This window comes from Mesoplodon mirus (genome assembly GCF_964341445.2).
Source record: "Mesoplodon mirus genome assembly, contig: HAP1_SCAFFOLD_1303, whole genome shotgun sequence".
NCBI classification, from domain to species: Eukaryota; Metazoa; Chordata; class Mammalia; order Artiodactyla; family Ziphiidae; genus Mesoplodon; species Mesoplodon mirus.
Window position 1 is genome coordinate 26,025 of NW_028294792.1, and position 15,135 is coordinate 41,159.

The 15,135-nt window shown below is 39.7% G+C and overlaps 1 protein-coding gene across 1 annotated transcript; it reads right to left on the reverse strand.

Annotated features, from left to right (window-relative positions):
• Positions 1-1,303: 1,303 nt before the first annotated feature.
• LOC309797959 (late histone H2B.L4-like) lies at positions 1,304-2,043 on the reverse strand. Its single transcript, XM_082646326.1, has one exon. The coding sequence runs from the start codon at positions 1,951-1,953 to the stop codon at positions 1,429-1,431; it is 525 nt and encodes a 174-aa protein (XP_082502452.1). The 5' UTR covers positions 1,954-2,043; the 3' UTR covers positions 1,304-1,428.
• Between the last annotated feature and the right edge of the window lie 13,092 nt (positions 2,044-15,135).

Below are 15,135 nucleotides of genomic sequence, written 5' to 3' on the forward strand. Positions count from 1 at the left end.
AAAGTATAGGTGAGTTACAATATTATATTAGTTCAGGTTTATAACAAGTGATTCAAAATATTTATATATTATACTGTTTAAAGTTATTATTAAATAATTTCTATATTTCCCTGTGCTGTACAGCATATCGTTGTTGCTTATTTTAAAAGTGCAGAATGAATAGATTTTAATATACTGAAATATTAATTTCTAATGAAAACCATAGTAAATTACAAAGGATTGAAATCATAGAGTGCATTCTCTCTCTCCAATGATGTAGGAAATTAGAAATCAATTTTTTGAAAAATGGACTAGGAAAATCAACAAATCCTTGAAATTCAGCAACATATTTTTAGAAAAAGATTAGAAGAAAAGGCAATGCACCAAGAAGAAAGCACAATGGATATTAAATTCAATAAATATTATTAGAAGCATTAACATTCAAATTACTTGAGGTAGAGGAAGGAGTCATCTTAGTTCTCTTAACTGCTGAACTTCCCCCTCTTATTTTCATGCAAGGAGATAGAGACATGTCCCACTACCAGATCTGGTTGTGTGTACTTAAATCACCATGATTAAAAGCAAGTACTCGAAGGGAAAACCACAGGGAAACTATCACACCTCCTTCCCGCTCACTCTCCCGGCTGAGTATCACAGGAAGGCTGTTATTTGTTCAGCTCTGGACGCCCCACCACACTCTGGGCCAATTGCTCTGGCTCAGGGGCTCCCAGTCCCTCATAAGCTGCTGCTCCTCAGACTGTGGCTACAGCTGCTGTCATTGGATGATCTCATCATCCATGCAGAATTACAGTTCAGTCAAGATTTCTGGATAAAAACCGAAAAGTTTTAGGCATAAAAAAATAAAATCAGAGAAATCTGAATTATGTAGAATACTAATTTCACGAGGTATGGTGCTTGATTCTAGAAAATTAGATTATTTAGTTTTACACTGCGTTTGGGTCCTATTTTATGTACTTAACTGAATTCAGATTTGAGATATGTTAAAGGCGTATGAACGTGTAAGTGAGATTTTCATGTCCACTACTTCACTCTTTCAGTTACTATATCCCACATAAAAATCTCTGGATGATACTGCTATATACAGCTGGGAGAATGACAATAAAAATGGTCAGTGAATCTTGTATGGAAAGAATTTTGACCATAAAAATCCCTAAAATGGGTGAACAGAGAAACCACAAGTAGAAATGACCAGTTAGGAAAGTGACAAGGTGCATTTTGGCTAAGACTAGTTCGTGATTCTCTGTGGAACGAATGGCACTAAAGACATATACTCAAGCAGAGTGGATGAGGTTTATGGTATTTCCCTCATGGCACAGGGCGAAAACCCAGAGTGGATCGGACTCTTCAGAGCTACAGGTCTTTTCCCGCCAAATGAGTGGCTCTGAAAAGAGCCTTTGGTTTGAGATGCTCAGATGGTCCGGAGGCAGCTCATTTGCCAGTGGTGTATCTGATGACGGCCTTGCTGGCTTTGGACATGGCATGCTTGCCCAGCTCCCCAGGCAGCAGCAGGCGCACGGAGGTCTGGATCTCTCCAGAGCTGAGGGTGGAGCGCTTGCTGGAGCAGACCAGGTGCGCCGCCTCGTTGGCGATTCGCTCAAACATATCCTTAACGAACGAATCCATGACGTCCACGGCCTCCTCTGAGAGGCTCAGGCCCTCGTGGGCCTGCTTCAGCACCCTGGGGAAATAGGCGGCAAAGCTGTCGAAGCCATCAGAGCGGCGGCGGCTGCGGTAGCCGCGGCGCTTCGGTGTCTTCTGCTTCGGGTTCTTTGGCTCGGCTTTGGAGGGCTCTGCTTCCTTGGTGGCCAGGCTTTCTTCAGACGTCTCAGGCGAAGGCTCAGACATGTCAGAACCGTCTCCCCCACAGCTCAGAGGGAAGGACAGTGCGGCAGTTGAGTGCCGCTGGCCCCGTTTATACTCCCTGCCTTCTCTGATGTCACGGGCAATGTTCATATCTGATTGGATAAAATGCAAAGCAGGGAGGCCTGTCACTAAGGCACCCCATGTCACGTGTGATTGGATGGCCCCCTGCTTGGCCTCCAGTCAACCAATCACAGTGGAAATCTGGTGGCCTTTAAACTTTCCGTGACCTCTACCAGAAAATCTTTGAACTATGCCCCACGTAGGCAAAGTTCACCTCAGCTGATTTATGCCTACTATTTATGCATGAGAACTCTGAGAAGTTGTCACCTAAGCCACCTACATTGAATAAAACTCAGTTTGAGCTTCCTGAACGAGTCTGACCTCCCTAACTGAAGTCGTTGCCTCCATCAGAATGACTTTGGCCACTTGGCAGCCATTTTACTCCCACACAGAATCTTACCTTTCCATGGCTGAGCCTCCATGGCCTGAGCAGGAACTCTCTGACATGGTCTGCAGAGTGCTCCTCAAAATCATGGGACATAATTCACCAGCTATTACCTCCAATTCTTATCAAAACCTCCAGTGATCAGAATGAAGAGAATGACAAAACCACTTTCTGCAAAGACAGAACACAAACAGAAATGGGAATACTTACACATAAACACTAAAATTATTTAACATTTAGTAAATTTTAAATTCTTTTAACATTAATTAGGTCCCCAAAATACCACACATACTGGAATTGATGAATAAATGTGAGCTGTTATTTTAACAAAACTGGTTACTCTGAGTACTGAGAAACTGCCAGTGTGAGAGAAAAATAATCAATAAAATACCTAAGAATAAATGTACTTAAGTTAGTAAAAGACCTGTACTTGGAAAACTATAAGACACTGATGAAAGGAATTGAAGACATCACAGAGGGAAAGATATTCCATGTTTATTGGTTGGAAGAATTAATATTGTTAAAATGACTGTACTATCCAAGGCAATCGACAGATTCAATGTAATCCCTATGAAGATACCGGGGCATTTTTCACAGAACTATACAAAAAGTTTTTAAATGTGTGTGGAAACACAAAAGGTCCCGAATAGCCAAAACAATCTTAAGAAAGAAGACCAGAGCTGGAGGAATATGGTTCCCTGACTTCAGGCTATACCAGAAAACTACAGTAATCAATCAGTATAGTACTGGCACTAAAACAGACGCATAGATTAGTGGAATAGAAGAGAGAGCCCAGAAATAAACCCATGAACTTACGGTCAATTAATCTACAATAAAAAAGGCAAGAATATATAATGGAGAAAAGACAGTCTCTTCAATAAATGGTGCTGGGAAAACTGGATAGCTAGATGTAATAAAATGAAATTAGAAAATTCTCCAACAGCAATCACAAAAATAAACTCAAAATGGATTAAGGACCTAAATATAATACATATCGTATTATGTAGGAAGTCGTTTTAAGAAAAAGAATCCATTAATATTTTTAGTGAGCTTTGTTTCTTTCACATTTATAAATTCAGAAATTAAATGGACACATTAGTTAAAAAAAAACCCAAAATATTCAAAATATACCATAATTGGTTTTGAAGTGATAACTGGGACCTCAGAGATGACTGATACATAGGAAATCTAGGATGGAGAGGGGAAAGGGAAAGTCTGATGTTGAAGATTGGAAAGGGGAGTAACAACTAGTAATTATTCACTTCAGTTGATTGAGGGAATACGGGAACCTAGTGAGCAATCACCTTGTAATGTTGTGGTTTATTGTAAAGGCAAACTGAGGGAAATGGCTTCACTGCTTAAATAACAGTTATAAGTCTCAAATCAGGGATGATAGTATTGATAGGAAGAGTATAGCCCATTCAGAAACCTTTTCACCATTACTGTGTTTATGGATTCACTTAAAAAGGGGACTCCAATACAGCATAGAAATAAGTGCAACAAAAAGTTCAGGAAACAACTTATTCCAGGCTGCCTAGAATCAGAAGTCTACTCCAACTCGTTCAGATGATCTAATTCTATTCTTTTCTAGGCCTTATTCTCTTGTTTTTGAAGTGGAAAACCTTCATGACTTGTAGCTCAACATCATGGGGATGGTGGGAGCATCCAGTCAGAGAGGTTCAAGTCCACCTCGACACCAGGTCAGCCAATGAGGGACCCAAACTGGTAGCCACAGTCACTGGGCCACTCACTCTATAGTGCGGTGTTCATGAATGAACCAGTAACAGTCTTCCTGGGATGTTCAGGTTTGGTGACAGTAGGGTAACAAGTGTGATTATTTATCTGCTGTTTGTTTCTTTGTTTTATAAATCTAATCAAGGTCGGGCTTCCCTGGTGGCGCAGCAGTTGAGAGTCCGCCTGCCAAGGCAGGGGATACGGGTTCGTGCCCCGGTCCGGGAAGATCCCACATGCCGCAGAGCGGCTGGGCCCGTGAGCCATGGCCGCTGAGCCTGTGCGTCCGGAGCCTGTGCTCTGCAACGGGAGAGGCCACAACAGTGAGAGGCCCACGTACCGCAAAAAAAAAAAAAAAAAAAAAAAAAAAAAAAAATCTAATCAAGGTCATTTAAATATTATATAAGTTTTCTAGAGCTTCTGTACAAAATGCTGGTGATTGGGTCACTTAAACAACATACATTTATTGTCTCATACTTCTGGAGGCTCTAAGTCCAAATCAAGGTTACATCTGAGTTGGATCTTATGCAAGGTGTGAATGCATAAGGGGCATCTATTCTAGGACCCTCTCCTTGCCTTGTGGATAGCTGAAATCTCCCTACACCTCCACACATTTTCCTCCCTATATGTATGTATCTATGTCTGATTTTCCCTTTTTATATGGATGCAACTCATTTGGATTAAGACCTACTCTAATGAACATATTTTAACTTGATTACCCAGTAAAGATTCCAAATATGATCACATATGAGTACGAGTATTTACAGCATAGATAGATGAATTTTAGAGGTACAAATTCAACCCATAGGAGATATGTATTCTGAGCTAAATATAGACATATCTCCTGCCTCTTCCATTTTATTAAGAGAACACTGGTGACCACTTAAGTGAAACAAGGTGGCCCTGCCACAGTCATTTTCACAATTATGTGAATGTTCAGTAATTTCATTTTAGTATTTTATTTCTTCTTATCTGTGAGGGAGAAGATACTCTGTCATTTTCAATTTTTAGAAAGTATTATGTTGCTTTACACCTATATATTTTTCAATTTTTGTATTCCATTTGTACTTCTTTTTAAAAAGTTGTAATTATTTCCTATTGTGTAGGATATAAGAACCTGTAAAGTATATCACTCTCAGCCAAACACTGAGATAAATTCCTGATAATCTACAAAATCAAACTTTTCCTGAGCCCCTCAGAAGAGGGACAGGTCTCTACAGGACAGACTAAACAAAATACTTTTTTTAAATTGGCAGAGCCTTGTGAGATAAGGAAAAAGAATTGGGGTGCCGTGGCAAGATACTAGAGAGAGCTTCCCTGAGTAGTTCAGGTATGAAGGAGGCAGTGTCTTTTAAAGAATGGGCAGTGAAAGTCTGTGTTTTTCAGTCCAAGACTGAAGAATTCTGATGGGCTATTATATCTCCAGAGCTCTCCTTGGTCGCTGGAGTAAATATTTAGGATAAATGAGTCCCATTTTCAGGAATCTTATTTATTATTTTGTGGAATATTAGAGGAATCTTATGAAAGAATTTTTTTTAAAGAATATGATTCCCAAGGAGACCAGGAAAATCTTCCACCAAATCAATGGCAAGTAAATATCTCTGTGTGGGACCTCAAGTTGGTCGTACAGAACCTGAATATAATTTTGGAAGCAGAAAGCTCATTTCAGAGCCATTGCATTTTCAAAAAGAGAACTGTGGACCCATAGGATAAAATGGTATTTCACAAAATTATTTAATTCCTATTGTGCTCATTGTTGCTGCTTCAATATCCCAGTGTTTGCCCGTATGAAATACAAATGTTTTTCTAAACATTTCTTGCACATTAATAATATGTGAGAATTCCTGTTAAGAAATCTAACCTACTAGGATATTTTTATTGTGCTAGGTGTGTTTTACATTTAGTAAATCCAATAATCAAATACAGGCATTAGTAAACCAGTGTTACAACTGTACCATATACGCTGTGAAGACAGAAGCGCAAGGATAAGTGACACACATGGCATCTAGGAAGGAGAGAGGGAAAATGGAGTTCAAGGTTGAAGACCTTGGAGGAGATATGAGCATATGTAATTATTCACTTCAGAGTGTAATTGAAGAAAATGGACACCTAAAGAGCAATCATGATCTAATGGTGTTGACTACTGAAAATACGAATTAGAGCAAGGGCTTTACTGCTTAAATAACAAACTATAAGTTCCAACCCTAAGAAAATAGTATTAATAGGACAAGCATACCCCATTCAAACTTTTTTCAACATTATCTGTATTACAGAATTCATTGTAAAACATAAGCGAGAACTGAAACACGTTGCAGAAATAACTGCAATATTCTACACAGAGGCATTGTGAAATTCATCAGCCTTTGAGAAGTGAAGATAAGCAGAAACCATATAGCTCAGTGGATCTGATACTTGAGCAGGTATTTTGTCATGCACCTGAGTGAAATTTGTTGTAAGTAGGAATAATATGCAAGGTTATTGTGCTTGTTGAAGTAAATGGACTGGCTTGTGTAATCTATCCCTCTGAAAACCCAGATTCCTTTACCATATTCTGGTAGGTGAAGGGCGTTACCCAAAGTCACATATTTACTGAATTAGAACTGACACCAGGACCTAGGTGATTCCCTAAATCTCACTTCAGTGTCTGACCCATTAGGCATGGTTTTGCCTTTGAGTGTGTGAGTCTATCAGAGGATAACAGAAACCATGCTTCTCTTGATCAACCTGCTTGATAGGAAATACCTTTATATAAAAGAATAAACTTCAATTACCTCAATCTCCATTTGGAAATTAATTCAAGTGAAAAAGTATAATCAAGTGTTTCCCTTAACCACACTCCAACATCATGCAAGGGCATATATCCAGGGCTTCTTATGCTTTTCCCTCTCCCTAAATTTTGTCCTCAAACCTGCCCCATTTATGACTCTGTGGATATGTACTTTTCAAGGCACAGCTGAGAGGGATAGATTACAACTGAAGTGTCAGGCATTAGAGGACCCAAGAAAGAAGGGAACCACGAGAAATATGGGAGAACTCTGTGTCCCTAAGTCAGAAAAATTAGATATTGAAACCCTGTCTGTCCAAGTTCCTTTCACCAAGAAATCTCTACTTACATCCCCCTTGCTGCCTACCTGTGTGTTTCTTTGTCTACATGCAGGGTCCTACAAGTGGGAGAGGGTGTCTATAATGTTTAGACACTTCATTCCACTTTAGTGTGAAAGTTGTGGTGTAGAGTATAGGATTCCACTAAATGATAGGTGTCCCTCTCCTAGTGGTAGGTAAAGAGTAAACGAATCCATAGACAACCACCTTAGTATAATGAACAAAACACTTGTTTCTTGGCCATACCCTGTGTATGGCACCCAAAAGGATCTCAAGAAGCTTGGTTTTAGTGGATATTAGATCCAGGAATGTTGCTCATTCCTGGATACTCCTTCCAATGAGAGGTTCTGTTCATTTCCCCCTCCTCTTGAGCTGATGAAGGCTGTGATTATTTTGAGCAATAAATAGAATATGGTGGAAATTATATTATGCCAATTATGGGGTTAAGCTTTAAGAGGGAATGTCCTTCTGTCTTGCTTTTTGAGGACACATGGCTACCATGTAAAAGGTCAGCCTATCCTGCTGGACATCCCCACAAGAAAAGAGGTCCCTTGCAGCACCAGGCATGTGTGTGAAAGTTGCCTGGAACTTTGCAGCGTAGCTTAAATATCAGCTGATTACCACTGAGTGATCTTAGTATGGTTTATATTTTTAAGGGACGTTTACACTTCTTGTTTGGAAATTGTTTGGGTATTGGGTAGAAAAACTGAAAATCCTCCAATTATAAATTGTAATATACAAAATTATATATATATATATATATATATATATATATTTTTTTTTTTTTTTTTTTTTTTGCGGTACGCGGGCTTCTCACTGCCGTGGCCTCTCCCGTTGCAGAGCACAGGCTCCGGACGCGCAGGCTCAGCGGCCATGGCTCACGGGCCCAGCTGCTCCGCGGCATGTGGGATCTTCCCAGACCGGGGCACGAACCCGTGTCCCCTGCATCAGCAGGCGGACTCTCAACCACTGCGCCACCAGGGAAGCCCCCAAAATTATGTTAAACATTATTTTAAATACTCAGGTGTGCTTGAAAATGGGCTCAAATTAATAGACAGCTGAGACATACACATAATTCTAAATGCTTAATTGACTGGGACTTCCCTGGTGGCAAGGACACAACACTCCCAACGCAGGGGGCCTGGGTTCAATCCCTGGTCAAGGAACTAGACCCCACATGCCTCAACTATGAGTTTGCATGCTGCAACTAAAGATCCCGCATACTGCAACTAAAGATTCCACATGCTCCAACTAAAAGGTCCCGTGTGCCGCAGCTAAGACCCGATGCAGCCAAATAAATAAATATTTTTTAAAAAATGAAATAAATGCTTAATTGACTATACCCATAGTGAAAAACTGGACTTTTTTTCTCATAAGAAATAAAGAACCAAGGAAAATTCTAATTTTGTCCCTAACTATGGTTGGGGAATAAAATGTTGCCTTGAGAATCTGTAATCAAAAGAGTGCCCTGATGTAGCTTTGGTGTTCTAATTAACAATATCAGCATGGCCCAACTAATTTCTGTTTGTAAACTCATATATATGGCAAATACAAATCTAATTATTTCTAGGGGAGCTTAACCTTAATTGAGGCTTCTACAAATATTCCTACAGTTAAAGTCCTCCAAAACAAGCACAGATTTCCCCCCTTCCAAAATGCCAACATCAGCATAAACAATAAACCAAAATGGAAACCTGTAAAGATTTATCATCAAAGTACAAGAAATGTTAATTAACATATTTAAATAGATGATAAGATACATAATACATGAGTAATCAATAGCTAATTATCAAAGAGATGCAAATAGGGCTTCCCTGGTGGCACAGTGGTTGAGAGTCCACCTGCTGATGCGGGGGACGCAGGTTCGTGCCCCGGTCCGGGAGGATCCCACATGCCGCAGGGCGGCTGGGCCGGTGGGCCATGGCTGCTGGGCCTGTGCGTCCGGAACCTGTGCTCCACAACGGGAGAGGCCGCGGCAGTGAGGGGCCCACGTACCGCAAAAAAAAAAAAAAAAAAAAAAAAAAGATGCAAATAAGCTTTCTAGTACAGAAAATCATAAACACTGGAATAGAAGAGTAAAGAAATTTTAAATAGCTAAGACACCCCTGGAGAGAGAATATGTGAATTAGAAGGTAGATTAAAAAATAATACAGAATACTTCATAAAGAGAATAAAAGGATTAAATGGAGATCAAGACACCTAACAAATGGACTAAGAAAGTATAAAGTACATCTCCTAGGGATACCAGAAGTGGCAAACATTCCTTAGAAGTTCCTTTCACATGGTATCTGTTGGTGTAAATATTGATACCATGATTTTTCATGTTGTCTCCAATCTCTTTTATTCTGAATTAAGTTCTAAGGACACAAACATCGATATGGTGTTTAGTGTGCAGGATATTTATGCATGCTCAATGCCCAAGAAAGGGATGCGAGAGGTAGGTGTGGGCAGAGGGAGAAGTGCACATCTAACGCAGACCCTCCAAAATTACTTTCTGATCCCATGCTGAGTTCTAAAGGCCTGTTGAAGTCATTTCACATTGGTCCAACATAGCCAGATCTTTATGCCACCTCCTTGATCAGTCCTTGGAAGTGGGCCAACTCAAGAAGTACAGAACATTGGACAAGGTAGCTATGTGCAGCAGAGGTAACATCTAAAGTGGCTTATGGCTAAGGACTGGCAGTAAGTCTGTCCTTGTTTTGGTGTGCTGAGTGGTCCATCTTCAAGTCTATCAAAGTCTTATCATGATACTTAGGCTAGGAGTACAACACTACGTGGATGGTTACTTACTCTCACCACTCACTTTCGGCTTCCATTTGTTGATGAAAGGAGATTTACTGTCACAGTATTTGCATTGCTCTGTATACAATGTGTCTTTTTGTCTGCTATTATGATCTATATGCTAACTCTGTAGCTTTAATATGATGTGTCCAAGTATGCTCCCTGAATCTATGGAATCAAGGCTTTCCTAAATTCTGGATAATTATCAACCGTGTCCCTGTGAATATTATTATTCTAAAATTTAACAAGGTTACCACTTCTGGCATGCCTACAAAATGCACTTAATACCTTCTTAGTCCATTTCTTAGGTCCCTTGGCCTCTCTTTAATCTTCTACTTCATTTATCTTACTATGAGCTATTCTGTGTAATTTCTTTCATCTGTTTTCTAATTCACCAATTCTCCATCCAGCTGTGTCTCATCTGTTGTGTAAAATTTCTTGGAAGAAATTGACAAGAATACAGTAATATTAGGGAACTTTAACACCCCACTTACAGCAATAGACAGATAATCCAGATAAAAAATCAGTAAGGAAGTAGTGGCCTTAAATGACACATTAGACTAGTTGCACTTAATAGACATCTACAGGACATTCCATTCAAAAACAGCAGAATACACATTCTTTTCAAGTGCACATGAAACTTTCTCCAGGATAGATCACATGCTGTGCCACAACCCAAGTCTCAACAAATTTAAGAGGACAGAAATTGTACCAAGCATTTTTTCTAACCACACTGTATGAAACTAGAAAATGATTACATAAAGAAAAATGGGAAAACCACAAACACATGGAGACTAAACGATATGCTAGTAATAAACCAATGGGTCAGTGAGGAAATCAAAGAGGAAGTTAGAAAATACCTGGAGACAAATGAAAATAAAAATACATCTTTCCAAAACCTATGGGGCACAGCAAAAGCAGTTCTAAGAGGGAAGCTTATAGCCATACCGACTTACTTCAAGACACAAGAAAAATCTCAAATAAACGACCTACCCCAACATCTAAAAGAATAAGAAAAAAACAAACCAAGCTCAAGGTCGGCAGAAGGAAGGAAATAATAAATATCAGAGAGAAAATAAGTAAAAAAGAGATAAAAAGCAATAGAAGGGCTTCCCTGATGGAGCAGTGGTTAAGAATCTGCCTGCCAGTGCAGGGGACACAGGTTCGAGCCCTGGTCCAGGAACATCCCACGTGCCATGGAACAACTAAGCCTGTGTGCCACAACTACTGAGCCAGCTCTCTAGAGCACATGAGCCACAACTATTACCTATTACCCTATTCTTTAAGAAACCAACATAGGGAGAAAAAATGGAATCAATAAAAGGCGAAATATTTAAAAATGAAAATCAAATTACTTTCAAGAGTCTACAATAATACAATCAAAGGCATATTTAAATGTATTTATGTAGAAATAAATTACAGAAGTTGGACCAAAAAGGGACTTTAGAAGAATTGAAAAAATGGGGGTCATCAGTGTGGTTTCATCCACAGTGACTAGGCTTCCGATCAGGTTTCCTCTTGGACATTTAAGGGACAGCTAATTCTACTGCCAATAAAATGGTTTCAGTCATGAAGGAGGAAAAGCTAATTTTTATTACCAGAAAATGTAACGGAATGATACAAGCAGTGAAGAAAGCTTACTATTCCAATTTCTGAAGAGCTCCATTTACAAATGAAGATATAAAAATCTTACTTGAAATATTAGTAATCAACATCTTGCCATATTTGATGCAAAGAACAAAAGACATGTCCAGCACAGTCTCTGAATTCATATAATTAAATCACCATGATTAAACACCAGCCAGCAAACAAACCACAGGGAATGAAACGTTCCACTATACTCCATAATCTCTAAAGGCCAAATCTCCCAAGAAGGCTGTTACTGGATTACACCGTGTCACATTGTAACATCTGGCCCAATGGCAAAGAATCACATCCCTTTCCCCTCTCAATCTCAAAGGCTGCATGTGCCGGAAAGACTCCTATTACTTCAGCCCAGGACACCTCCTCACACTTTTGAGTCAATGGCTGTACCTCAGGAGCTGCAGGCTTTTCATTGGCTGAGACGGCCCAGAGTGGTGCTTGGGCTGCTCTGATTGGACACTTCCAGCATCCCCATGATGCCGAGGTGCAAGACATGAAGGTTTCCGTTTTCCAAAAACAGGACAATGTACTCTTGAGGGAAAAAAACAAATAAGATTAATCTGAACCAGTCACAAGTGTAACTTCAGTTTCTTCCACCTTGGATAGTTACTGTTTCTTGAACATTTTGCTTTAATTATTTCCGTGCTGTGTTTGGGTCCTTGATTCTGCTTTTAAATGATTTCCCTGATGCAAGTCATGTTGAAAAAGTTTGAATGGGGTATGTTTGTCCTGCTAATACTATTTTCTCAGAGTTGATGTTTATCTTTTATTATTTAAGCAGTAAAGCTCTTTCCCTTAGTTTATCATTTCAGTAAACCACACTGTTAGATCATGATTGCTCACTAGGTGCCCTTTCTCCTTAATTACCTTCTGAAGTCAAAAATCACATGTACTTATTCGGCCTTAGCCTCTTCAACATTAAACCCTATTATTCCTCTTTCTTAGATTTCCTGTGTGTCAGTCGCCCTTGAGCTTTACCTAGAGCTCTCTTGTCATCCGAAATTTTGTTCCAGGTGTGTAAGATCATCCTGAGGTACCTGCGGGATTTACCTGCGGATACTTTGGTGGTAGTTTTCCTTGGTCTCCTTGAGAGTCAAATTCTTTATCTGAAATATTTTCATAAGATTCATACCATGTTCAAGAATATAAATAAATAATATTCCCATTCCGGTGGCTCATTTATCATAAATCCTTAGTCTGATGTCCACAAGGACAGTTCTTGGGGGGTACTGGCCCAATCGAGTTCTATCAATACACTGGACCAAAGGAAAAAAGGCCTTTACAGTCCTCCTCGATCAGGCAATGGCCCCCTTCATAGCCACACAACTCAGAGTGGTTAAGCTCTCTCTAGTTTTCTGCCTTGCCCGATTCTTAATCCTGAGTTTGTGGGTTTCTGAAAACATTAAAAAAGATGCTGTTTTGTCTCTCCAGGACGGTGCAGTCCCTTTTTTCAGGGCCTGAAGAAAAGTTCTCATTTCTGTAGGTTGTCCATATTTTGTCTCACTGTTTAGCTGAGTGACATCCTTTTCAGGTTTTAGCATCCTAATCAATAGGGAAATTTACAATTTCTTTCAAAAGCAAAAAAGGAATACCAAACAAAACTGAACAAACATTGTTCAGCAAATCACAATGCATTTATAGGGACTACAATGAAAGAGTTTCTTCCCCCTTCACCTAGGTGGAAAGTCAGGAACATTTTTAAAATAAATAAAACTATTCACTGTTCAAATAGTTGAGGAAAATTACATGAGAGGGTTCACCTTATTTTCCCTTAAGCAGTCACGAATGTTCTCTATTTTTTTTTTTTTTTTTTTTTTTTTTGCGGTGTGCGGGCCTCTCACTGTTTTGGCCTCTCTCGTTGTGGAGCACAGGCTCTGGACACGCAGGCTCAGTGGCCATGGCTCCGGGCCCAGCCACTCCACAGCATGTGGGATCTTCCCGGACCGGGGCACGAACCCGTCACCCCTGCATCGGCAGGTGGACTCTCAACCACTGCACTGCCAGGGAAGCCCTCTCTTTCTATTTTTAATCTAAGTATCTACAAAACGTTACTTAAAATGAAACATCAATTTTAGCACACAGAGAAAAGTCCTATCTATGCATTGCTAATTTGGAAGTGATGTGATATGAACTCTACCAGGGACGATGAATAAAGAGAGAAGGGCTACACGAAAATCCTGAGAAATACCACCCAGGTCAGCAGAAGCATTCAGCTGACCCATAGATACATGAGAAATAATAAATAATTGCTGCTTTAATCCACTAAGTGTTGAAGTAATTTGCAATGCAGTGATCGCTAAATGATACACAATTATGAAAACATTACATTTTTTCCAGATTTCTCAGGGTTTTGAATGCATTCATTCATCAAAAATATCTGTTTAAGTAAGATTTTCCATCAATAATCTATGCTTACATGTGTTGGAAGAGTTCAAAAACTGTAACTATACCACATCGTAAACATCAAACCAGTATTTATAGGTGAAGAGAACCAGTGTTCTCTTAATATAATTGAAGAGTCAAGAGATATGCTCACCTATAACTCAAAATTCATGTCTTCTGTGGGTTGAATACTCTCTCCCTAAATTCCTATGTTGATGTGCTAAACCCAAATACCTGACATGTGATTGTATACAGAGATAGGATCTCTCCTGGGAAATCAAGTTAAACTGCCTCCATTAGGATGATCCTTAATACAAAATGACCTGTATCCATATAAAAGGGGAAGTATGGACACAGAGACCGTCATATAGGGAGAAAACTGTGAACAGATAGAGGGGTTTCTCTGCCATCTTCACAAGCCAAGGACAGAGTCCTGGAACAGAGGCTTCCTTCTCAGCAGTCTGAGGAACCAAACCAGCTGACATCTTGATTTGGACTTCCGGCCTCCAGAAGTGTGAGACATTATGTACGTGTCTTTCAAGTAAAGGGACCTCTGGCATTTTGTATATCAGCCCCAGGTAAACACCACCATTAGAAACATACAACCAATCAAGCAAAGAAGCAAAGAGCAGGCAAATAATCAAACCTAATACCGTCAGTTTTTACCAAGGCTAAACATCCAGGAAGGCACTGACTTCTTCAGCCCGGAAAACCAGCTTGAATTCCGGACCAATGGCTGTAGCTCACCGTTGCTGGCCTCTCATTGGCTGACTCAGAGGCGAGTGGTGCTTAAGCTTCTCTGATTGGATCTCCCATCATCCGAGGCCTATATCACCAAGGTTGTTTTCAAAAATAGTAAAGCCTGGAAAAGAATAGACACAGATTACCTGAAGAAGTTAGAGTAGACCCTTCAGTTCCAAGATTAAAATTTTTCCGGGTAGATTAGAATCTGGGATAGATTTTTTTTCCCTTGAACTTTTTGGTTTACTTATTCGTTTGCTGTGTTTGGATCCACACTTCAAATGAATTCCATAACATGGGTAATGGAGAAAAGAGTTTGAATGGGATATTTTTGCCCTAGCAATACTATTTTCCACGCGTTGATGGTTCTAATTTGTGGATTAAGCATTACACTCTTTTCCTCAGGTTGTCTTTACAGTAAACCACACACACCATTAGATCGCAAT

Coding starts and splice junctions, on each gene's coding strand:
- LOC309797959 (XM_082646326.1), bottom strand. CDS start 1,953: ATGAACATTGCCCGTGACATCAGAGAAGGCAGGGAGTATAAACGGGGC.